The 26732-nt window shown below is 44.3% G+C and overlaps 1 protein-coding gene across 1 annotated transcript in view; it reads right to left on the reverse strand.

Annotated features, from left to right (window-relative positions):
- The window catches only part of pkd1l1 (polycystin 1 like 1, transient receptor potential channel interacting), a gene marked incomplete at both ends in the record, with an annotated part of 78148 nt that overhangs the window by 10866 nt on the left and 40550 nt on the right, over positions 1 to 26732 (reverse strand). The window contains 12 exons of the mRNA XM_084048678.1: positions 273 to 379; positions 12344 to 12551; positions 13684 to 13882; positions 14477 to 14577; positions 15022 to 15173; positions 15517 to 15630; positions 16569 to 16829; positions 17580 to 17894; positions 18152 to 18208; positions 18707 to 18899; positions 19647 to 19770; positions 19991 to 20111. Coding sequence (XP_083904804.1) covers positions 273 to 379; positions 12344 to 12551; positions 13684 to 13882; positions 14477 to 14577; positions 15022 to 15173; positions 15517 to 15630; positions 16569 to 16829; positions 17580 to 17894; positions 18152 to 18208; positions 18707 to 18899; positions 19647 to 19770; positions 19991 to 20111 — 1952 coding nt within the window. The remainder of the gene's footprint in view (positions 1 to 272; positions 380 to 12343; positions 12552 to 13683; positions 13883 to 14476; positions 14578 to 15021; positions 15174 to 15516; positions 15631 to 16568; positions 16830 to 17579; positions 17895 to 18151; positions 18209 to 18706; positions 18900 to 19646; positions 19771 to 19990; positions 20112 to 26732) is intronic.

A 26732-nucleotide genomic window follows, 5' to 3' on the forward strand; every position in this document is an offset into this window, starting at 1 on the left:
AATGGAACAGAGCCTTCATTAGTATCATTGGTAACACCTGTGAAGGAAGTGATAATATGGCTGCTGTGAATAGAGCCTATTGGCACTGGTACAGGTAACCTACGTAATAATCAAAAAGCTCTCATCCCATGTAGTAGGAACACATTAATATAATAGTAATATGTTTTATGCTGCTGCTTTGACCAGCACCACATTGTAACATATTGTGAATCTCAATGGGAATATTCCTGGTAAATTGTAAAATTATGGACTGTGTTTAAGACTAATAATACCTGAGTATGAAAGTGTCTCGGGAGTTCCTCCTGAACAGAGTGCATTCTGGGCTGTGTAGTTCGCTGGTCTGCGAGGCTCCATCCTCCCCATAGAGAACTATGTAAACCTGATAAACACAATAGAGATAAATACATTCTCAACATATTTTCACACACAGGTCAAAGGTGATCTATAGTCCCTTTTCCACCACAGGAACCTATAGTCTCAAGTTTGGTTCCTAGAAAAGATCATAAAGTGCCTTGCTCCTGAGGTCATACGACCATACCTGATGGTTCAGGGACTATCAGAGTAGAATCAGCGGCACTGGACATCAAGCTCTTGAGAACGTCACACACATCATTATTAAATGAATAATGTATAAACATGGTGTTTAAAAACATAAACCTACTTCATTGATTGGAGTCACCCAGGGGTATATACTAGGCCAACTTCCTTTTTTCCCCTCTACACCAAATCTCTTCACCCAAAAAAATCAGATCTACAAGCTCACAACGCATACTGTAGCAACGTGATGCGTTTGTAGATTGTAGATCTGCAATTTTCATCAAATTTTCACCAAATGTTCACCCCAGAATAGGAATTATAGGGTTCATTTGGTTAAAAGACAGCGACAAACAACTTAACACAAGAAGACAGCCATGTCTCATTTTGGTGGCCTATTTGTTTGACTTGGAGAATGTGTGAATGTGTGTGTGTGTGTGTGTGTGTGTGTGTGTGTGTGTGTGTGTGTGTGTGTGTGTGTGTGTGTGTGTGTGTGTGTGTGTGTGTGTGTGTGTGTGTGTGTGTGTGTGTGTGTATGTGTGACATACTGTTTGATTGACCACAAATGCTAAGGGACCAGTCGAAATTTACAGAAGGGGGTCCCTGGAGGAAAATAGGGGAGGGTCATGCCTTTCTAATTTTAGTACAAGGGAGGGTCAGCTCATTTTACTTTGAATCCAAGGGAGGGTCATGCAATTTTGAATTGATAAAATAGTTCATTTTTTATATACATTTTTAGTAGCCTACAGCAGAACAGTGGTCAATGACCCCTCTCTATTTCAAATGATACAAAGGATTCAAATCCAGTAACACCTTGGTCTATTTAGAATCAATGACGGTCGTTAACAATTTCAAGGCACAGCAAGTGTGAACGACCCAGTCAAATCTATTCAGCGTCTTAACGATGGTGGTTGAACAATTAAGCAACACTTCAACAGGTGTTAGGCATAGAGAGATGCATCTCACCACTCAAACAGAGAGCGTCTCCTTCCCAAACCCCAATGGTTCTATTCAGCCCCCCGCCCACAGGAGTGGCCCAATTCACTCACAACTTGCTACAAAAATCGCTCATGAAAAACTATATAACCTCCTACATTCCATTTTCCACCTTCACATCTGTCTCCTTCTCTAATAATCATAAAGTGCTATATATTTCATCTCGCACTTTACTTCCGGATGGTTCGTTTTGCACCTTCTTTGCCACATCCGTCACGGGACAGAAACAAGCCCTGCCGTGCTCTATGGAAAACAGCCCAAAAGCGCGCCCAAATGAGCCTAAAATCGCTTACACACAAAGCAGACCTGGCACACCATTTCAACGTCACAGCAACATGCAGCCAATCAGCGTCGACGGCAACGCAGCCTACGCCAATCATGTGTGAGAGATCTACAAGCTATGGGGCAGAGACGCCGTGTGCCATGCACCGTATCTTAGCAACAACGAAAGCGCTCACTCTCATTGGTCGTGTCACGCTAAGAGCAGTTCCCAGACAATGGCATCTCAGAGAGCTTGCTGTAGTGTTTATATATCTATGGCTGTAGCCATCAGAGTCAGTCGCAGCGAGGACGGACAGGGCGCTGTGATAGTTGGCATGTAGCTAACGCTAACGTGGTTGTCATGCCTGCAGCGGCTGTGCAATCACTTTGTCAACAATGCACGTTCGTGCGGTAACTGTTATTATTGCTGCTCCGTTAGTCCATTGTAGATGGTGTATGTTGTGTGTGTCTTCTGGTGTAGCTCCACAACAACTACAGTAACTAACGTAATGGCAGGACCGCCCCGTGCAACGCACGTTTAGGCTGCATTATGGTCATGTAGTAATTTCAGATCATTTCGGTCCGATTAGGGCAGTGGCTACCACCCCCCCCCCCCCCCCCCCCCCCCCCAAAATAATCATATTTGAACTGGGGACCCCCCCAATTTTGTTTGACTCCGTTTTCAACATATTTTCAACATGTTTGCCTCTTTCTTAAATTATTTGACAATGTGGCCAATGTTTTATAGTATAGTTTGTTGACTACTTTGGTTGCAGTAATGGTCTTTTCCTTTACTTTAGCTTTTTTATTGTCTCCGCCAGGCCAAAAGGGATGGCGCGAGAGTATGTTTTACCCCCTGTCCGTCCGATGGTCTGTGGATAGCTAATCTCCCGCATCGTTGGCTTGATCGCAGCGCAACTGTGCACACACACTCCCTGGATGCCAATTCAGAACCTCTGCCCCATATCTTTCACATGGCCCTGTTATAGTGCTAGCCTGGTAAACCCTCCCTCCGGAAATCTCATTTTCATTCGATGTCAGGAAGGAGTCTGGCATGATCGCCCATTCTGCAATATTGGCTGCGGGCTGGAGTTGGGCGGGAGTAATACCGTTGACTGACAACCCCTTCAGCCAATGATCGTTTTTCCCCTTCAGCCAATTGCAGTGGATTTTTACGACCTCCGTCACTAATATGACGCAGCGGGACTTTTGAGACGGCCCAGCCCAAAATAGGTTGCCTTATGCGGATACATGCGTGTCACAGCCCGCCCCTCCCGGTTCTCTGAATTTATATTTTTAAATAGGCTCTGTCATGATTAATTGACCACATATATGAAGTTAAACAACTAAATTCTATCCAAACGATATCTTAATAGTAAATTCCGTGCCTCAAAAAAGAAGTTTGAGACCGTTTTAAAAACAAAAGTAAGAAGTGAAGGCACTCGCAGAACAACAATGGCTGCCGTTCGTCTTTTTTCGGCGTCACTCAGGCTGCACTCGGCTTCATTCGGGCTCACTCGAACTCGCCACCTGATTGGCCAACGTAAGCTGTCAATCACAGAACGATGAGCGACGACGCTGATAGGCGCGGTTAGGTCCTGATTTCGCTGGAAACTCCCCAATATTGCAGAATGGGCGTTCATGCCAGACTCCTTCCTGACATCGAATGAAAATGAGATTTCCGGAGGGAGGGTTTACCAGGCTATTATAGTGCCACCAGGAGGCCGCTTTTTGCAAAACACATTTTCTCACTACTGCTACATATTTTGTCCTAACATCACGCAAATCGATACACAGTATCTCTATAGTCAAAAAAAACACGGTCTTTCAGATTTTTCATTTTCCATCCTGATTGACTACAAATGGCTTCCACAGTTTCCAGGACTGCTCCGTTTTGACCAAAATGCCTCAAATTATGAACACAGCATGCACTTTCCGTGCAACTTTGCACCCACATTCCCACTATGCCGAGCAAGAAATTCCACTTGAGATTTTTCTAATCAGCCTCATGGTGGCGCTATAACAGTCCGATTTGTGTTTTTACCTATACCTGCACCAATCTGTGTACAACTTTGTATGTGCACTCTCTAGAGGTCAAGGAAACACCTTTCCCCTGCATTTCTCACATCTACCTTTTATAGCTCCACCAGGAGGCCGCCTTATGTACAACATATTTCTTTACATTACTCCTTCCGATTTTATCTACATTTCACGCAAATCGGTACACATGATCTCTATAGTCATGTGATCAAGACGGATCTGTTTAATCTTTCATATTCCATCCCGATTGGCTAAGATTCACATCTAAAGTTTGCACAAAATGCCGCAAATCATGAATGCAGCGTCCGATTGTGGTCAACTTTGCACGCACATTCACACTATGTTGAGGAACAAGTGCTACCATTTTAACATTGGCCTGTGGGGGGTCCCCACCGACTCTACCTGGCCCTTAGGTGGGCCCCACCTAGGCAATTCTATGTGGGGCCGAGGTGGGTCTTAACTGCGATGCCCATGCGGGCTATAAGTCGCTTCTACCTGGCCCTTAGGTGGGCCCCAACTAGCCACGTTTATGTGGGACCAAGGCGGGTCCTAACTGGGTTTGCCCATGCAGGCTTTAACTGGGTTCTACCTGGGCCCTAGGTGTACCCTAACCAACCAGAGTGCAGTGCCCATCGCTCCAAATGTTGTGACGTCAGGGCTCTCAATACTGCACATTGGTGGAGGAGGAGGGCCCGCAGGGCGCCCGCACACATCGCTGAACCAATGGTAGCCCACGGATGTTTCCTCTGGAGATTTAAAATCTGCCCCTCTATGCCACATATCATCCGCGCTACAGGGTCTTCATTGACCGAGCCACGGCCCCACTGGCCCTCATGACGCTATGCCACTTATATGCGCTGCCAAGTGGCCGCGGGCGCTACGTGGCCGTGGCGGCGGGCTAGACGCGAGGCCCTGCGTAGCGAGGTTCTCTGAATTTATATTTTTAAATAGGCTCTGTCATGATTAATTGACCACATATATGAAGTTAAACAACTAAATTCTATCCAAACGATATCTTAATAGTAAATTCCGTGCCTCAAAAAAGAAGTTTGAGACCGTTTTAAAAACAAAAGTAAGAAGTGAAGGCACTCGCAGAACAACAATGGCTGCCGTTCGTCTTTTTTCGGCGTCACTCAGGCTGCACTCGGCTTCATTCGGGCTCACTCGAACTCGCCACCTGATTGGCCAACGTAAGCTGTCAATCACAGAACGATGAGCGACGGCGCTGATAGGCGCGGTTAGGTCCTGATTTCGCTGGAAACTCCCCAATATTGCAGAATGGGCGTTCATGCCAGACTCCTTCCTGACATCGAATGAAAATGAGATTTCCGGAGGGAGGGTTTACCAGGCTATTATAGTGCCACCAGGAGGCCGCTTTTTGCAAAACACATTTTCTCACTACTGCTACATATTTTGTCCTAACATCACGCAAATCGATACACAGTATCTCTATAGTCATTAAAAAAAACACGGTCTTTCAGATTTTTCATTTTCCATCCTGATTGACTACAAATGGCTTCCACAGTTTCCAGGACTGCTCCGTTTTGACCAAAATGCCTCAAATTATGAACACAGCATGCACTTTCCGTGCAACTTTGCACCCACATTCCCACTATGCCGAGCAAGAAATTCCACTTGAGATTTTTCTAATCAGCCTCATGGTGGCGCTATAACAGTCCGATTTGTGTTTTTACCTATACCTGCACCAATCTGTGTACAACTTTGTATGTGCACTCTCTAGAGGTCAAGGAAAAACCTTTCCCCTGCATTTCTCACATCTACCTTTTATAGCTCCACCAGGAGGCCGCCTTATGTACAACATATTTCTTTACATTACTCCTTCCGATTTTATCTACATTTCACGCAAATCGGTACACATGATCTCTATAGTCATGTGATCAAGACGGATCTGTTTAATCTTTCATATTCCATCCCGATTGGCTAAGATTCACATCTAAAGTTTGCACAAAATGCCGCAAATCATGAATGCAGCGTCCGATTGTGGTCAACTTTGCACGCACATTCACACTATGTTGAGGAACAAGTGCTACCATTTTAACATTGGCCTGTGGGGGGTCCCCACCGACTCTACCTGGCCCTTAGGTGGGCCCCACCTAGGCAATTCTATGTGGGGCCGAGGTGGGTCTTAACTGCGATGCCCATGCGGGCTATAAGTCGCTTCTACCTGGCCCTTAGGTGGGCCCCAACTAGCCACGTTTATGTGGGACCAAGGCGGGTCCTAACTGGGTTTGCCCATGCAGGCTTTAACTGGGTTCTACCTGGGCCCTAGGTGTACCCTAACCAACCAGAGTGCAGTGCCCATCGCTCCAAATGTTGTGACGTCAGGGCTCTCAATACTGCACATTGGTGGAGGAGGAGGGCCCGCAGGGCGCCCGCACACATCGCTGAACCAATGGTAGCCCACGGATGTTTCCTCTGGAGATTTAAAATCTGCCCCTCTATGCCACATATCATCCGCGCTACAGGGTCTTCATTGACCGAGCCACGGCCCCACTGGCCCTCATGACGCTATGCCACTTATATGCGCTGCCAAGTGGCCGCGGGCGCTACGTGGGCGTGGCGGCGGGCTAGACGCGAGGCCCTGCGTAGCAGGGCCGAGCTTCTAGTTATCCCAATTTCCAACACAGAGATATCCTCTTTTAAGTGTGTTTTTGTTGCTCATGGAATTAAATACACCAGGTAGGTTACAATGAACAATATATAACTGGATATTCATAATCATTTGAAGTAATTATGTGCATGTGATTAATTTGGATCTATATGGACATTTGTGCATAGATGCCAGCCTAGCTCCACAAGTAAAACCAGAATCATCAGGCCATAATTGATAGCCTAATAGTTAAGACTTAGACAGGGGCCATTTTCGAATTGCACAAGTACAAGCAAGCACATGCGATTGATATGGGCGCATTTCCTACTAATGATGACTCAACCAGGTAAACCGGTAGTTTCCCTTGAAATTCTAACTCCCATTTCTGTGAAAGTATTTAAGGGAGATTTAGTACATCAAGGTAAATACAGGCTTTTATTTGATGTATGATGACGCATCAATGTTGTCAATTACTTGGAAGTCGGAGTACATCAAGGTAAATACAGGCTTTTTTGATGTATGATGACGCATCAATGTTGTCAATTACTTGGAAGTCGGAGTACATCAAGGTAAATACAGGCTTTTATTTGATGTATGATGACGCATCAATGTTGTCAGATACTTGGAAGTCGGATGTCTGACTCGGATGTCCGTATTTACCTTGATGTACTAAAACCTCCCTTAAATACACACTATGCTGTGTGCGTGTGTAAAACTGACATCCTTGAGTTGAATTTCCTTTCTGTTGTCACGCACATTAACAGTATCCACCATCGATAAAATAAAATATAATACAAATCTTCACTTTCCTACATTACTAAATGCATGGTCAGGGACCACATGCAATACCTCCACGGACCACCAGTTGAAAACCCATGATATAGGCAACAGTGTAGTCACCGTAGTTAATAATTATGGGATTCAATGGGTTTCCCACATGTAAGTTTAGAACACTGTCCATTCTGCTACCACTACAGACACTACACTGTGCATTTAGCAAGACTGACTACAGTAATGTTCTAATCAATGTGGAAAGCAAAACATCGGACATATTATCAGTTTTAAATGTCATGTTGTTGTTTGATGGGGAGGGTTAGGGGTGTCAAGATAACACTAATTTCACGATACATACATGATGTTGGGCATATGATATTGATATGATACATTATTAATGTTCTTGTCTCATGTATCATCAACATTGGCCATCTTTAGTTTAAAATAACAATTATAAAGCACTTTAAAAAACAATTACAAAGTGCTTTGTACACACAAATAAATACATTTGTGCAAGCTTAAGGGAGAAGTGAAGTTCTCACTAACTATAAACTCATTGTTTCAGAGGACAGATAGACACTAATATAACAAATATAATATAATATAACACTGCATAACTATAAATTCCACAAACTTCATATTTTTGTCATCTGGACTTTACGAACCAAGTTCAGCCTAGTTATTTCCAACAGCTCAAAAAAATATATATAATAACTATAATACCAGATACAGTATAATACCATGTAAACAATCTTAGATTACATGTAGGCCTATTTGAGAGTGCAGACTGGCATAACTGCTTTGATGCATGTCACATTAACGAGCGTCAACACGCATCAGCTGACACACAACACCTCCCCTCTGCAGTGCTTTAAACTGAAAGTGACTGGAGTCTGTTTCATTTCTCTCCAACATATCTTGAATATGATATAAGACATGATTAATAATTACTGTGATTACTTTACATTTCGTATCATACACCATGCAGTAAGAACTTGTATAACTTTCACCGGCAAAAAATGTAATAATTTTAAAAATATTATGATACAGTATGACATCTTGACAATACCTATCGTCACATTTTAATACCACGATAGGCTATATCGTGGGACAATATATCGTGACACTCCTATAGGCGGGGAGGGTTAATCTTTTTTTTTAATAACTTGGGGAGGGTCATTGATTTTTTTTTTTAGTCAAAGGGGGGGTCATGGCATTTTAGATCAGGGCACATCCATTTTCTCCAGGGGTACCCTTCTTTAAAAATTGACCTGTCCCTAAGAATGATATTTAGATACCATGTTGTTTAGACAGATGCTAGGTTTGATGTTTACTTGGTATCCTAGTTACGTAATAGTTTTCTTTGCACTCTATTTATTTGACCATTTACCATGTTGTTTTTTGACTAGGGCTCGTGACATTATAGGTCACCCTATGCTGAAATTAATTTAGGGTAAAAAAAAAAAGAGGACCACATTTTCTGAACTTCCATGAATATCCTAATTTCAAACAGGTTGCAGTAAACCTACCGTCATAGTTTTTGGTCAGTTTACATTTCACGCTGCCCCAGAATCTTTGGTGCTATTTTTACATTTGTCAAAAACATGTGCTCTGTTCTCACACACAAGCTTTCCATGCCGTGTGTGTAGTGTAGTGCTGTGGAAAAAGTAAGTACACACCCCATGAAAACCCATTTCAACATAGTTATGTAAACCTAATGACAAATGACAGTGTACCGTAACCTTATTTCAGTTTCTTGAATTGGACACATTTTTTTGAAAAATGCAAAATAGGGGAATAACACACTGTACTTTATACTCAGAGGGTGAGTTTAATGAAAGGCTACGATGTTTTTAAAATAGTTGCCCACCCTTCAGTACAGAACTCCTTCAGCTGTGTGATGTGTGAAGGCTTTCTTATACAGTACGTATTTAATTTCTGCTAGATTACTATAGGCTTTGACTTGACCATTCCGTTTCATTTGTTTTAAATCATTCTTTGATGGATGTGTTTTATTATGTTAGGTCATTGTTGTGTTGAAAAGGTCCACTAATGATTCAGCTTCAACTTTTGACAGATGGCCCCACGTTTGGTAAGATGTATCATAGATGGTTAAATGATGTTAACCTGACCAGGTTCTGAGTCAGCAACTGCAGCCCTAATATTCCCAACACTATGCTTTACAGGTTTAGGTTTTTGACTGGCATTGACTGCAAATAACTCAACCCTGGATCAATCTGTAGATAATCTGTTAGCTTTGTATATGATGCCATTATGGATCTACTAGTTAAATTAGATTTATTAGATTTTTTGTTTAATCACATCATGTCAAAGTATGATTTCGTATGCCATCCTAGTCCAAACAAGTATTAGGACAGGTGAGAAGGGATACCTTGACTCCTGTGACTGGAGTCAAAGTGGAGTGATTAGAAACACAGGTTGCTAAAGAATCCATATCTCTAACTTTCAAATTTTACTAAAATGTAACTACCTGTATACGTGGTTAAATTTTCACATAAAGTTAAACATGTATTGAAGAGGGACGTCCAACACAGCAGCAGGCCTTCCCACAAACTGTGTTAGAAGTTGGCACAAAATTCAATATTCGTGACCTTGTGCTGAGTTATATAAAGCGAAACGTCCCGTCTGCTACAATCTCACCGACCGCAAGAGCAGGTGAGATTTAAGGATGGCGGCTGCTGTTACTCTGCTGGTGTCCCTGCTGTGCCTGTCTAGCACAGTGGCTCAGGGACAGGATGGAATGGTCACCCACAACCAGTTAGGTGGAGAAACCAGCTCCACCCCAGACGTTTGGACGGAACTGATGTGGTTGAGAGACATGGTGGTGGAGCAGAAAGTGCAGCTGGTGGAACAGAGGGTGGAGCTGAACAATGTGAGACATGAGCTGAGCAATGTGAGAGACAATGCCAACAGCAGGATTGTAAAGCTGGAGACAGAGAATGCAGGTAACATTAACTTGAACCCATTAAGACCTGACTTTTTCTCAAACCTTTCATGTCAAGGACCCCCAAAATGATATGTAATTGGCCGCGGACCCCCCATCTCAAAATATTTTGTTCCAGGGACCCCCAGAAGCAAAGATTTGAGTTAAAGATTTGTGAAAAGTGAAAATTTGTGCAAATATTTGATTATATGTATGTATTTTTAAAGAGATTTTTCAAAAAGAAGAGATCTACAAGCTCAGAGCGCTGTGTATATCTTCTATATTTGAATATCCAAAGAAATCTAAATTGACACAGATGCTTTCCTGGTTTTAATGGGTTAATATATCTGCAGAGCATTTGAATCGGGGGTTTTTCATTTTCTTTTTGATGTGTGGCCTTGTTCTGATTATTTATGGTTATTTAAATTACTATAAAAGTGCCAATTAATTTGTGTTTACAGCATTACAGAATGATGTGTCAGCCCTGAAGAGAGAGAACTCAGGTGAACTAATCTTTTGTTCTATAAAAAAAAAAGAACATTCTTTCCAGCAACTTAAAAAATGGTGAACACAATAGGTAAAATTCTGTTTGGTTGTGTTCACAGAGAGACCAAAAGTGGCTTTCTCTGCTGGACTGTCAGACCCAGGAACAACAGAAGGATTAGGACCCTTCAATACTGATATCACACTGGTGTTCAAAAACGTACTCACCAACATTGGCCAGGCCTACAACCCAGATACAGGTGCTGACCTTTCTCTTCTACACAAGCTGAATCAATGTATACAGTTCTCTGAAGAAGCCATGCAAGTTATATTTGTCTCTAAATCATATTTTAAGAAGATTGAGATGTTTTGCATTGGTTTGGCATGTTTTCAGATGCTTAGATTTATTATATGTACCATTATTTGTATATATGTATCGTTTCATATTATTTTTGGCTCACTCAGCAAACATCTGCTCAGTTATTATACGTAAATGTTATTATCCGCTGAATAGCATCACTAATGTCTGCTTGTTCTCCTCTGGTCCAGGTGTATTTACAGCTACGGTCAGAGGACTTTATTACTTCAGATTCACTGCTGCCGAAGGCCGCACTCTTGGGCGGATGGGTGTGAAACTGTACCAAAACAGCAGGCTGATTCTCTTTAATACCGACGGCAATGGTGATACATGGGGTTACGTTCACCTGTCTAATGCATTGACTATCGAGTTACAGGAAGGTGACGTGATCTATATGAAACTTGCTACTAGTACTGGGCTCTATGATGACTTTTACCGTAGCACATTCAGTGGTTTTCTGCTATTTCCCATGTGAATAGAACACCCCTGCAAAACACATGTATGGACAATGAATGGCCCTCCTCTCTCTCTTTCTCTTGCTGCATGTTCTCACCCATTACTTTGGTCTCTTAACTTTTGGTTGTTGATGATGTTTTCAATTAGTTTTTCTGCTTTCTTTTTCTTTACTTTAAAAAGCCTCCTGTTTCGCTATAAACAATTAATACAATGCATCTGTGCATTATGTGTAACTGTTCCAATGTTATGACCATATCAAATTAAATGATCTATATCAACAGTTATTAGGTCTGTCTAAATCTGTCAATATCTTTATTTAACCCATCAATAAATTAACATTCTTTGAAAGCCTGATGACTATCGGATGCTCTTATCACAGTCCTCAGTAACACATCACTACTCTGCCTATGATATCTATTAAAAAGCAAATATTAAGAAACCCTATAGTCTATGGATGGTCCAAAAAAAAAAAGTATGTTACAAAACATTTTTGTGTATTACTGTATTTAAAGTATATATGCTATTTAATTTAGATACTGTAGTGTAAATGTTTGATGTTTGTTTGTTTGCTTGATTACAGATACAAAGTATGTAGTTTAGACAGATGTTTGGTGTATCCTAGCTACTTTGTAACACTTAAATGTTTTCTTCTTGCACTTTGTACTGTATGTCTCTCTGGATAAGAGTGTCTGCTACAGTAAGTTACTATGGGTCAATTTCTATGGGTCGCAAGTAAATACCCCTTTATTTTTTTGCTTCCTACATATTGTTTTTAATTATTATTATTTCAAAAGATTAAAAAAAAACATCCACAAAAAATGTCAGAAGTTAAATACAAATTGTAACATTTTTCAAAAGAATTCCATAAAAAAGAACACCGTCTCACCTGGGCAGACATGCTGGCCGCGGAGCGTAGAGCGGTGTGGACGGTGACGACATAGTGGTGCTGGTCTGACGGAGGGTTGTCAGAGAGGTAGTGGAGCTTCTCGCTCTTCTCGTCGACGGCGTCGGCCCGCCGACAAGCCGCCAGCACCGTGGCGTACAGGAACGCACATGCCGCCAACACGCAGACCACCGTCACATCACTGGAGGGACTGAGGTGACAGGGAGGGAGGGAGGGTTGGTAAAACGCTATTTTAGTAAGTATAGTCACACTATATCTGCTTCGATACAACATGAATAAAGTGACAGGGTTTAAAATGTAAGTGTTGACTTGATTTATGCATTTTTTCTCACATAATAATTAGACATTTATTTTTCTCATTCTGAAAGTGATTAAAGCCTCACTAATCACTATGTAACTTTTTTTAATGAATAAAAAGTAATTTTGTCCAATCTGTATGGTAGAGTACAGTACCGGTATGTTAATGCAATATAACTTATACAATTGGGGTGGTTGTTTTTGTCTCCCTGCTCTAGACACAGCACCTGACACGAATTTTTAACTTATGGTCAAGATTACATTTATCCCCTGAGCAAGCAGGCTCTATTAGCTCAACGGTAAAAATGTCAGCACTTGCGCAGGAAACCAGGTTCAAATCCTGGGTAGAAGAGGAAAGTTATATAGTGCTGCTTTAATAGAAAATGATGAAGATATAAAGTTGGAAGTTGGTGCTGCAAAATGGAAAAGTCCAGAATGGGTGTTAATTATAAATGTTTTCTTTGCCCTAGTTTTATTATAATTAATCTATTATTGGGTCAATAATGCTTTTTAATGCTGAGTCACCTTAGGAACTGGTCCAAATCTGCTGTGTCATGGTGGCTCTCTATCTGCTGCTGGAGTAACGTCACGGACCGTAACTTGTTACAACTAAACAAAAGAAATAATAAATGATGGTTAAAGCTATATATAATAATAATAATAATATGCCATTCTGTTTGGCTGAGAGACATGTCACATGGGGGCACATTAATTCTCTGTAACTCTAGCAAAAAGAACAGACAGAACAGAAGTGTCGAATGTTCACTGTTAAAAAAATATCAATGCTCACAGTACTGTACAATGTTTTTCTAATTCATGGAAGTAACATGGATTGTAATTAGTGACATCTGGTGACAAAAATACATTCCTTCGTGAATTAACGAGACCATATAAATATATTTTACTATAATGGAGACTTCTCAAGTTGCATGTGGAGAAAATAACATTTGCACGCGTTTGTGTGGTTGTGTATTTTGGACAGTGACCTGTTAAGTCCCTGCTTTGTGGCATAAATAGACCCTAACCTGCAATTGACAGCAGTAGATGTCCCTTCTTGCTGTGTTGCGCAGCCGTGGCGCGTCCACGCCCCCTGGTGGCGGTCCCAGGACAGACACAGGCTAGTCTCCAGTGTGAGACTGTATCTGACCTGGTTACTCTGGTACTTGTGTCTGGGAGGTTTCTCATAGTCAGCGTTCAGCAGAGCCAGGTACCCCACACCTGCACCTGGTATTATACATACTGTCATCAGCATTATGCATTGCGTTTGTTAACCCATTTAAGACCTGAGGCCGATTCTACAAATGCCTTCTAAATCTAGCCTGGCTCCAGACCATGGACCACTCCACTGAGTGGACTGCTCAGGAAGCTTCAGTCTGATAATCAGGCTACTCTAAATCAGTAGTTCTCAAACTTTTTCGTAATTCAAAATTATCCAACACTTTCATTTTTCAAAAATGTTCAAAAAAAGAAAATGTACAAGCTTGCAGCACAGCACAAAGTGACACGCTGTGAGCTCGTATATCTGCTATTTTTTAATAGCCAGCGCTAAAATCTAATATGACACTAAAATGATGCTTTCCGGTTTTAACAGGTTATGGCAGTGGCAGAACATTTGTGGACAAATAGCTTAAAATTACTAGAAAATGTTGTTCTGCATCCTTTTATGGAATTAAATGCTTCAGTGTTCTCCTATGATCACAATGTGCAGCATCGGTCTTTCATGGAACTTATTACTCATATGGCATACGGTGATGTTTTCTGGCATTTTTAAAATGGCAGTAACTAAAGTAAAATAAAATAAGATGAAGGGTGTCTTACGGTTGAGATATGAGGGAGGCAGGGTGATGTGCATGGTGTTGCCCTTCCATTGGTAAATCTTCTGGAGGTGGTACAGACTAGGGGTGGGTCTCTTAAACAGCCTAACCGAATAAACGCACAGGATACAGTCATGTCCACCTCTCTGTATCAGTCTGCAGTTTCCATCAAATTGTTCAATCTGGGGAGTGTTTTAGCTCTCTCTACTCTACCCAGACGCACAATCAAAACTTGTATTAAAGAGCCTGGTCTCCTATTTACAAGTCTAACAACCCTTATCAAGAAATTTAGTTACTGAGCTACTGTATTTGTTGAATAAATTGAATCTGACTAAGATTCTCTCTCTCACTCAACTGAGTGTGTAATGTACAGCAAGTAGATAAGTCATATCAACGACCTCATCAGAATCAGAATGAGATCGACATAATTAAATTAACAACAATCGACCCACAGCTGAATGCTGACAAAAGCATGTATATCTTTGTTGTAGTAGTAGCAGTTATCTTTTTAAACCGATGCTGAAATGGTCATGTTCCCAATGAGACTACCTGAAGAGGAGCATGATGGGAAATGTCTTGTTGGACGGCCGTGTGAACGCCACGCTGAGCTGGATGACCTGATGCAAGTGCTGCTGGGTAATGTTCAGACTGTGGTAGTTGATTTGGCTCCGTAGCAGAGTGTAGTCACTCACAGAAACACTCTAGAACACAGACAGGTTGATACAGGTCATGTTCCATGGCACCAACCTCTCCTATAGAGCTAAATATCCACCAATTCAAGACCCATTTGGTCAAATGAGACATACACAGTCACCACACTAGTGGGTGACTAGGTCGGGCATTTACAGCCCAACCCCACACGACCCAAACCCGAGCCGTTCCATTACTTTTATGGTGGCCATTCCATTCTATTAATTTTATGGTGACCATTGTTGACCAACCTGACCCTGCACCCGCGATAATTGCGTATAAAGCTTATCCGAACCCGTCGACACATGACATCACAAGTTCAAAATCAGAATCATGGAATCTAGAGGTACGTACTTGTCTGGGTGTGGGTTGGAACTCAATGTTGATTGGCTGAGCGAGGGAGCGCACCGGGATCTTTTGTCTTGTGCTACAGTTGTAGAATGTCAGGTCAGCCACTGGCCCGCTCAGCTGGAAAACAGTGACAGACAGACAGGGAATTTATATGAAATCACATTATCGGTCATATCTCAGGAATGAAGAGAAGAGTGGTTTCCAAACTTTTTAGCTCAAGATCCAAAAGAGAAATCAGACGTTTGCCCGGGGCCCAAACCAGTGAAAATAGCAGATCTACAAGCTCACAACACGTTGCTTCGTGACACATTGTGAGCTTGCAGATCTACTATTTTCACTACTTCTTAAAGGACGACTTCACCGATTTTCAACCTATCTTCATATAATTGGTCCTCACTAATACTCATGATAAAATGGTACCATTTTTTTCTACTCGGTCTGTGTCTCAGAGGAGGGCTGTGGACAGTTCAGAGTCCCGTCTACCAGTGACATCATCAATGGGGAATCCAAGCTAATAGAAACTGCAGGCTTTCAATTCCTGGAAAGTTGCAATGCAATAATAGAAGCCATTGCTCTCGTGTTAATAAAAATCTAAATACAAAATGTGAAATCTTGTTGAAAAAAAAAAATCATGCCTAATGATGATGTCACTGGTAGACGGGTTTCTGAACTGTCCACAGCCCTCCTATGAGACACAGACCAAGTAGAAAAAAATGGTACCATTTTATCATGAGTATTAGTGAGGACCAATTATATGAAGATAGGTTGAAAATCGGTGAAGTCGTCCTTTAAGCATCAAATTTAGTTTTCTAATTTAGGGATTTTTTGGATTATCTTTATTTTATGAAATTATTTTTGAGAAATGTTTGAATTTGTTTTCAACTCTACAATAATAATAATGAATGAAAACTTTTAGGAAACAAAAAATAAAGGCATATTCACTCGCGACCCACAAAAATGGAGCCGCGACTCACAAATGGGTCCCGACCCACTGTTTGGGAAACAGTGACATAGAGCAACAGATGTTGGTGGGGGGCAGTTTGCAACATGTTTACCTCTGTGGGTGTAGCCGTCCAGACGTAAGGGTTCAGGTGGAACACGCTCAGCTGGCTGAGCACACATGGCCGCCGCCGTCCGTCACTCTGTCCACCGCCAGGAGCAGACAGACGCTGGTCCAAGGCTTCAGGCAGGTAGAAGGTGACAGAACCACTGCTGACGACGGTGGAGGTTGGACCTTGGTTTTGGTAGGCGGTGAGTATGGTCATGACATCCGTGCTTACATGATGCTGCTGGGTCTTAGTGAACAGCGTGTATATCTACAACACAACAGGACAGAATGTACGTATGAGATGATCAGACAGATACAGATGATGATCCCATACAGTAAACATATATGAAATATACACCATAATGCAAATATTCTATCTACAACTGTTGGATATACCTGAAAGGAAAATGTATATTTGTATCCAGTGCTTCTCAATAAAAATATTTGAAACATACAACTGTTGGATAGTCCTAAATGTAAGGATATATTTGAATGATCAATATATAATTGCCTGATCGTGGCCTTTGGCCGCAGTGTGGCGGTCAAGGGCAGGCACCCTAGGCTGCAATGCCAGCCTGACAGCGTGTCACGGGTTTGAATCCCGACCCTGACGACCTTTGCTGAATGTCACTCCCCATCTCTCTACCCATTTCCTGTCAGTCTACTGTCCGATTTATAAAGGCATGAAAGCCCCCAAAAACTCACTTGCTTAGTTTTTTTTTAAATAAAATAATAATAATAATTGCCTAATCGCAATTATTTGAGGTAATCGCAATATCTTTTATCGTCATAATCATTTACATGTAAAAAATAGCCGATCCAGAAGCTCAAAACGTGTCGCACCATGGTACGTTTTGAGCTTGTAGATCGATTTCTATTGATAATGTTCTAATGTTCAACTACAGAAATACAATGAAATCGTTAATCACAATTATTTGAGCGACAATTAATCGTCAAGTAAAATGTCATAATCCTGACAGCCCTATGCATTTGTAAATCAGTGCTTGTTTCCTCTCACCAGCAGTAGGTCTGCAGCAGTGCGCATGCTGTCAGCTACCAGCATCCTCACTCGCTCTGCCTGTCTGATGTCATGGTCTTCAGATGAGGCCGGCGTCATGGCAGTGGTGACGTTATATGCGTCATGGGTACCGACCGCGGCCTGCGTGACATCATCACTGGGGGACGCGAAGGCATCGATGGCGACTTGCAGGCAGCGTGACAGCAGCGTGACCAGTGTGCTGACCGTCCTCCGGTCCAGAGGGTAGGACACAGAGAACCCCTCTGAGATGGCTTTAACGTGAGCCGTCACCTGCCTGCCACTTATTAATGTCACCTACCGGAGGATAGTTGGATCATTAATTAACTGGTCAATCAATCAATCAATCAATCAATCAAGATCGATCTAATAGACTTAAGTCTGTAGTTAAAACTGTAGTCCTATGTCTACATCCATCCATCCATCCCTCTGTTTTCCTCTGTGTTCATCTCTTCTTCATCCACTCATGATGAATAGTTTCAGGTACAATTCATCCCTACACCAAGGTCTCTGCTTCCAGTAGGTATGGATGCAGTGTGTGACAGATACGTTACCTGCTGGCTGACTTTAAGGAGGTCTTTGAGAAGGTAGATGTTGTCTATCATTGATGCCTGGGGACAAATTAGAACATTCATTATGGCAGTGTGGCCGTATAGTGGTGAGTTTATTGAAACCCAGCTTACTTTGTGTGCGTGCGTGCGTGCGAGCGTGTACCACATGGATTCGAAGCCAGGTCTCCCACATGGGAAGCCAAATATCCATTCCCTTTAAGCAGAGCAGTAGATGTTTGTTTTTCCCACGTAGTAGACCAGGGTTCGAGTCCGGTGATTTTGTCCGCAATCATGTTTCCAAGCGGAAAACTACAACACTGAAGCCATAAGCCATAAGCCTAATATCTCCCTTGGTCAGGGGGAGATTCTCCTTAAGCGGTAGATGTTGTTGTTCCCACGCATTTACATGAGTACATTCTTTCATATGTACCACTATAACATCTGTTGGAAATGTGCCTTTTTTAAAGACATAATGATATATATATTAACTATAAATGCATTTATAGTTGATGTTTGTTATCAATTATCCATCATCTTTATTTAGACCTGCATGTGTACCTGGTCACTGATCTCCAGTCCACACACTGTGGAGATGAGTGTGTTGCGCGTGTGCGTCTGCATGCGTGTGTTGCCGGCGGAATCCAAGCTGAGCCTGTAGAGGGCAGCAGAGAGGAGGCCGATGTAGTGGCGGGTCTCCATGCTGTTCCCCAAACGCACCAACGCTGAGAGATTCCTCAGACCTGACACACCACTACAGAGAGAGAGAGAGAGAGACAGACAGAGAGTTGGACAGGAAGCGGGAGATAGAGGAAGAGAGAGAACTGTTATAATGTATATGGTTGACGTCATCGTAGGTCTAAATAAATCACAAACGCTAAAAGAATAATTATTATAAATAAATGAATACACATTGGTTTCCAAATCCTGTTATCTTCAACTCCCTTAAATCTTTCATAAATGTATCTGCCGGATGAGTGTTTCTCTAGAACGACGGCATGATGGCCCATAATAAAAACGTCAGACTACACAGCATAGAGGAACCAAAGTAAGCAGCTCTTACAAATAGATTGTTTTAGCCTGCTTAAAATACCTGATGAATGTATGGCTTGGCAATGGCATGACTTAAAAGTCAACTTTTCTTTGAATTAATAACTAACTTTGTTGTCCTGATCTCAGTGGCACTCCAAGGAGATCAAAACAGTTGCAGAACAACAAGAGACAGTTATAATACAGTGTGCTACGCTGTGTCTCAAAAATGACATGCAACACGATCTTGTTGCCTATATTTAGTCCTTATAAATGCCCTAGTTCATCATACTACAGTGTCGCAATGCGTTTTGAGCTTGGATATGGGCTATCGTTTCTGCTTTTGAATTGCGACAAGTAACAGTTTTGGACATGAGATTTCCATCCGACAAAAATAAAATTATCAAAAAATATGATAACGGAAGTGACAGAGGTTTACTGGGAGGAGGAAACGGTGACGGGTCTGTCTTACATCTCCAGGTCGGGGTCGCTGAATGAGGAAGCGTTTCTGAGGAGGCTGGGCTGGACTCGAACCGTGACGGGACAGGGTTTAGTGGCTGTTCCTGTGCTGCTACTGATCTCTGTGTGAATGGTTACTATGTATGAGAACAGTGTTTGTTAATCAGTCAATCAATAAATTAAGCAAGTGAGTAAGACAAAAAGTCAATCATTCAATCAATCATTTTAACAATGCACAACTTTTAGGGAGGAATTGGTGTGTGTGTGTGTGTGTGTGTGTGTGTGTGTGTGTGTGTGTGTGTGTGTGTGTGTGTGTGTGTGTGTGTGTGTGTGTGTGTGTGTGTGTGTGTAGTATACCTTTATAATCATCATCAGGGTCTCCAGAGGGAAGGTTGAAGTAGTACTGGATGTCACGTCCCTGGTAAAGAATCCTAGGAGGACTGTCTCCTATACTGAAACTGTACTTATACAGCAGGTCCTATAGAATACACACACACACACACACACACACACACACACACACACACACACACACACACACACACACACACACACACACACACACACACACACACACACACACACACACACACACACACACACACACAAATTAACAAGCGAACATATTTACTCAAAATTGTTAATGTGTGTGTTTGTGTGTGTGTGTGTGTGTGTGTGTGTGTGCATGCATGCATGCGTGTGGGCGTGTGTGCGTGTGCAATGCATGCATGTGTGTGCATGAGTGTGTGTGTGTGTGTGTGTGTGTGTGTGTGTGTGTGTGTGTGTGTGTGTGTGTGTGTGTGTGTGTGTGTGTGCGTTTGTGCGTGCGTGCGTGCATGCGTGGGTGAGTGTGTGTGTGTGTTTGTGTGTGTGTGTGTGTGTGTGTGTGTGTGTGTGTGTGTGTGTGTGTGTGTGTGTGTGTGTGTGTGTGTGTGTGTGTGTGTGTGTGTGTGTGTGTGTGTGTGTGTGTGTGTTTGCTTGTGCTTGTGCATGTGCATGTGTGCGTGCACGTGAGTGTGTGTACAGTATGTGTGTGTATGTGTGACAGGGTCAAAGCAGGGGGTGAAACCATTTTGTAACATTTTTTATTGATGATGAAAAACCTGTATTATGCACTTAAAAACATCATTCTCTTAAATGTATTTCTGCACTGCATGTTTTATGGTTGACAATGTATTTCCCCCCGGTCCCCGAGCCACTTGACATTGGACTCCCCTATAGGCTGCGTGACATTGACCTTGTGACTCCAGACGGCCAATGTCCCCAGGTCACGCTGGTGGCAGAGCAAATGAGGGCGGAGTAGGGTGTGGCCGCCACAAATACAAAAGTAGGCGCGGGCCATTCGAACAGGAGAGAGACAGGCACACAGGGGCAGTGTGGAAGTGACAGCCAGAAGGGACGGTTGTGCACAGGAGGAGCAGACATACCACGGAGCAGAGGTGGAGAATACAGCGATCGCGGCACGTACCAAGCCACCAGCAGCGGACGGTGAGCAGACGGCGCAGTAGCAGCAGAGACGGGGAGGACAGACAGACGAACCCAGGAACGGAGGAGAGGTCCAGTTGGCGATAACGTTGCGCGCTTCATACACTCATAGCCAGACACCTGTCTGGCTTGCGAGTAAGTGTTCTTCTATGCAACGTTACCTTTACAAACCCACGGTCCTAAACCCCATATGTGAAATATACCTGAACAGATGAACTGGTTCTAGTTTCTATGATTGCAGGCAATACGCACGAAGACAAGAAGAGACAGTGATTCTTGGCCTAAACCCCCGCTCCAGTTAAACCCCATACAAGGACATTCCCACCTTTTGCATTGAACCGTGATGAGTATATGATATAGCATTTGAATTGGCACTTGGCACTTTACTGCTTCAGTAATAGTTGGCACTTTAACGCTAAATTCATTATTTATTTGCTATAGGTTGCACAAGCCCTGTTTGTTTTAAGTATTTTGTGATTGTCTGTATTCCTGTATTTTAGTTAGTTAGTGGGCGCATTAGGAGGTTGAGGGTTTTAGTGTAGTGTTATATTGTGTTTATGTTTTTCAGTTTTAAGGCTTATAGATGCCAATGTTTTAGCTTAATAAAATCCGTTACCTTTTTATACAAACCTGTGTCCGTCCAATTCTCTTGTGGGATGTTGCAAAGTGTTGTTCTTACCTGGGCAAAACTGAACCTGTGAATAGCCTAAGACATTGTTATAGAGGACCCTACCTCTTAAATAAAAGGGTGGCGTAGTCTTGCAGTAGAATCACCATTATTATCCTCACAATAATTACGCACCCCGCACTTTATTGTGCACTCTATATTTTATTGTTGTGAGCTTAAATGTGGATGATAAATTACTTATTGGAAAAGGTCAGCATTCTGAAAAGAAGTGGCAAAGTTACATGTGACAGCCTGGCCACCGTCACATATTTGGCGTAGCGCGGCAGGACTGGGTAGAGAACAACACAAACAAATCCCTAAGAGAAATTGTACTGATATTTTGCTGTTTTGCTGCTTTTTGTTTTTGTTTTTGGGAAAAGTAATGATGATGATGCCAGTGTATCCAGGGGCCCCGTGGTTACCCAAATTTTCGGGCACAGAAGGTGAGGAGAAATATAGAGATTGGAAAGAACAGATTAAAGGATTATTGGGCACTCAAGAATTGACGGAAGAGAAAAAAGTTGCTTTTGTAGTGCAAACCCTTACGGAAGAAGCTAAACGACAAATTAGTGTGATTGACAGGGAAGACCGAAACACAGTGGCTAAAGTTTTCAAATGTCTAGATAACCTATATAAATCATCCATCTCTGCTTCCCAAGCTCGTGCCTTGTTTTATGGCTGTGCGCAGCGCGCAGGCGAAAATGTGCAGGCTTATATTCTGAGGCTTAGGGAGTTGTTCTGCGGGCTGCGGCGGCTCGACCCAGACACCGCTCCCTCCGATGCCATTCTGCGAGAGCAGTTGCTTGTGGGGCTGTCTGAAGGCCCTCTGGGCCAAGCCTTGAGAATATATGCCCGTCGAAACCCCACCGAAGACTTCGCAGCTCTAAAAGACGAGGCCTTCCTACTAGACACCGAACATAGACGAGAAGGAGCTACTGACATCTTGTGCCATGCTGTTAAACCTGTCTCTATCCCACACACCTCACAGGAACCTGAATGGAGAGAAAAACTGAAACAGGAGATTATGGCGGACGTCAAATCACAAATGCAGGGGTTTACGCAGGAGCTGATGAAGGAGATTCGACCGCTCCTTCGACCCGACACCACCGATCTACGAACCCGCGCTTCACCCCCACCTGAACGACGCCGGGCGCCTTACCAACGCAACGAGTGGGATGAGGGAGGTAGGCCGATATGTAGGAACTGTAGGCAGTCCGGGCACATTGCCCGGTTTTGTAAATCCGACTCCAACCATTTAAACTAGCACACCCTGTCGCCGAGGTCCGGGGGACAGGGGTACAGCGCACACTCGCCAGATCAAGGGCTAATGATGTATTTATCGGAGATTGTCCGACAATTGGGATCACCATGGGAGGAGTCCAATTAAGGGGGTTACTGGATACTGGGTCACAAGTTACTTTAATGCAGCAGAGCTTATTTGAGGAAAGATTCTCGCACCTGACATTGGGGAACGAACCCCTTGTATTTAAATTACGCGCCGCTAACGGTCTTGACTTACCTTATACTGGCTATGCCATATTGGACCTAGAACTGGAAGGAAGGAAGATACCAGGGAGAGGGGTCGTAATTGTTAAAGATGAACATTGTACGCAGCCACTGATTATTGGGATGAATGTCGTGAACGCTGTATGGCATGCCCTCTTTAAACGGCCTGGGAGGCCTGTGTCCTCATGTCAGCAGGGAAGGACGCTGTGGAAGGACGCATTCGCCACCTGTAGGAGGGTGGAGGCAGTGACGAATGGAGATGGGTCCATAGGTTACGTATGGCCTGTCGGCCGGCGGAGGATTCGAATCCCCGCGCAGAGTGAAGTGATGATCTGGGGCCGCGCTTGGAGAGGACCAAAAGGAGCGGACTACGAGGCCTTGATGGAAGCCTTGCCAGATGGAAAGGATTTGGGAGTGGCCCGTGCCCTCGTCACGGTGCGCCACGGACGCGTTCCCATACGAGTATGTAATCCACACGCCTATAGTCTGGTCCTGGACCGCCACCAGAAACTGGGGAGGCTGTACCCAGTAGAAGAAGCCGATGTCCGAGGCGGCAGGGACCTGAGCCTGTCCCTGGGGACCGACGGAGAGGTGGAAGTGGCCGTAATTAGTGTGGAGGATGATGGACCACCGAAGACCCTGCCAGAAGAGATGGAGGTGTTGACGGAGCGTGATGACCTGCCGGAGGCGCAGAAAAAGGAGCTGCACGAGATGTTATGCAGGTGGAAGAAGGTGTTCGCCATCCATGATGAAGACTTCGGACAGACGGATGCCGTGCAGCACCAGATACCGACCGGAGACGCTGCGCCCATACGAGAGAGGCACCGGCCGCTGCCGCCCTCCATGTACCGGGAGATGAAGACCCTGCTGAACGAGATGTTGGAGAAGGGAGTCATCAAGGAGAGTTGCAGTCCGTGGGCAGCACCTATAGTACTGGTTAAGAAGAAGGATGGCAGCTGGAGGTTCTGTGTTGACTACAGAAAGCTGAACGCCGTGACGCACAAGGATGCCTTCCCCCTACCCCGAATAGAAGAGACGCTCACCAGCCTGACGAAAGCGCAGTGGTTCTCCACGTTGGACCTGGCCAGTGGCTACTGGCAAGTAGGAATGGATCCCCGGGACCGGGAGAAGACCGCCTTTACGACCCCCCTGGGGCTATTCGAATTTCAGCGTATGCCGTTTGGGCTGTGTAATGCCCCCGCGACCTTTCAGAGACTGATGCAGCAGTGTTTGAGTGGTCAGGTGACGGAATCCTTGCTAGTGTATCTTGATGACATTATAGTATATTCACCTGACTTCTCTTCTCACCTACAGCACCTCGAGCTCGTATTCCAGCGCCTGTGGAGACATGGACTGAAGCTGCGGTTAGACAAATGCAAACTTCTGCGGAGGGAAGTGAAGTTCCTGGGCCATGTAGTAGACCAAGAGGGAGTGCGACCTGATCCGGAGAAAGTGGCAGCGGTGCGAGACTGGACACCCCCCTCTACGGTCCGCGAGGTCCGCGCTTTTCTAGGTTTAGCGGGCTACTATAGGCGTTTCGTGTCCTCTTTTGCCGCCATGGCACGGCCCTTAAACAACCTATTGATAGGAATCCAGAACGATGTAAAATCACACCAGTGTAAAGTAGAGTGGACTTTAGAGTGCCAGCGGGCGTTTGATGCGTTAAAGAGTGCCCTCACACAAGCTCCGGTGTTAGCCTATGCCGATTATACCAAGCCTTTCGTGGTTTACACCGATGCAAGTGGCCGTGGATTGGGGGCGGTTTTAGCGCAGGTCCAAGATGGTCATGAACGTGTAATAGCGTATGCGAGCCGTAGTTTACACCCAACTGAGCAAAACGATGCGAACTACAGCTCCTTCAAACTGGAGCTTTTGGCCCTTAAATGGGCCGTGACCGAGAAGTTTAAAGATTACCTCACTGGCGCGCAGTTCACTATATTCACGGATAATAACCCCGTTGCGCATCTCCAAACGGCTAGATTGGGAGCTGTGGAACAACGGTGGGCTGCTCAGCTTGCGTCCTTCACGTTCGACATTAAGTACCGACCGGGCAAAAACAACGCAAACGCTGACGCCCTATCGCGGTTCCCAATACAGCCTGTAGACGTGGCGGCTGTACAGCTGACACCAGCAGCGAGGGAGGATGAGTGGAGAGAGACGCAGGATCGGGATCCAGATGTGCGCGTAGTGAAGAGGTGTGTGGAACGAGGGAGAGCTCCTAATATGGTGGAGAGGAAGAATTGGACTAGAGGAGCGCGGCAACTGTTACGCCAGTGGAACAAATTGATCATACAAAATCATGTGTTATATAGGAAAGTGACCGATCCCTATACCAAAGAACAATACTCACAGATCATTTGTCCAGGTTCACGCAGAGAGGAGGTGTGGAAAGGGATCCACGCGGCCGCGGCGCATGCTGGGTTGGAGAGGACCTTGGCCCAGCTGCGGCGTCGGTTCTATTGGCCAGGCATGGAGGGAGCGGTGCGTCAGTTACAACAGGGTTGTGTCGCCTGCAGCCTGCAGAGGAACAGGTCAGAGCCCCGGGCCCCCTTACAACCCTTTGAAGTCTCATATCCCTTAGAAGTAATAGCTATTGATTTCCTCACACTAGGTAGGCCTGCTGATGCGTGGCAGAATATTCTGGTGGCTACTGACTTATTCACCCGGTTTAGTTGGGCTATTGCCACCCGTGACCAGACTGCGCAAACCACTGTCCGCGCGTTATGGACGCACATCATCCAGCCGTTCGGGTGCCCGGCCCGGTTCCACTCGGATCGAGGCCCCAACTTCGAGTCCGAGTTAATGCACCATTTATGTCAGACTTATGGTATTGCAAAAAGTCGCACCACTCCGTACCACCCGGCTGGGAACGGTGCGGTGGAACGGTTTAATCAGACGTTATTGAACATGTTACGCTCGCTAGACACTGATAAACAGGGAAGATGGAATGAGCACTTGCCCGAACTAGTTCACGCATATAACAACACGATCCACAGCGCTACGGGTTATGCCCCCGCTTATTTGATGTTTGGCCGACACTTGAGGCGCCCTGTAGATGTCCAGTTAGGGGTGCAGACGGCGCAAAATCGCATGGAGGTGGGTGGTTGGGTACGGGACCACCAGCAGCGAATGGCGACCGCCTATAGGACAGCAGGGGAGAGGATGGAGGAAGCAGCGACGAGGAGAAAACAGGTTTATGACCGTAGGGCCGGTATTACGCCGTTATTACCAGGAGAACGAGTGTGGATTAGGAATCGGAAGAGGGACGGGCAGGGGAAATTGAGTACGTGGTGGGACCCCGAGCCTTACGCAGTGATGGAACAGGTGGGAGCTACGGGGTTGGTGTACCGAGTTAGACCCGAGAAGGGGGGGCGAGAAAAGACCATACATAGAAATGCGTTGAAAGTGTGTGTAGCCCCCAGGTCGCCCCACGAGGACCCC

Source organism: Gymnoscopelus microlampas (assembly GCF_963454915.1).
Source record: "Gymnoscopelus microlampas genome assembly, chromosome: 22".
Classification (NCBI taxonomy): Eukaryota; Metazoa; Chordata; class Actinopteri; order Myctophiformes; family Myctophidae; genus Gymnoscopelus; species Gymnoscopelus microlampas.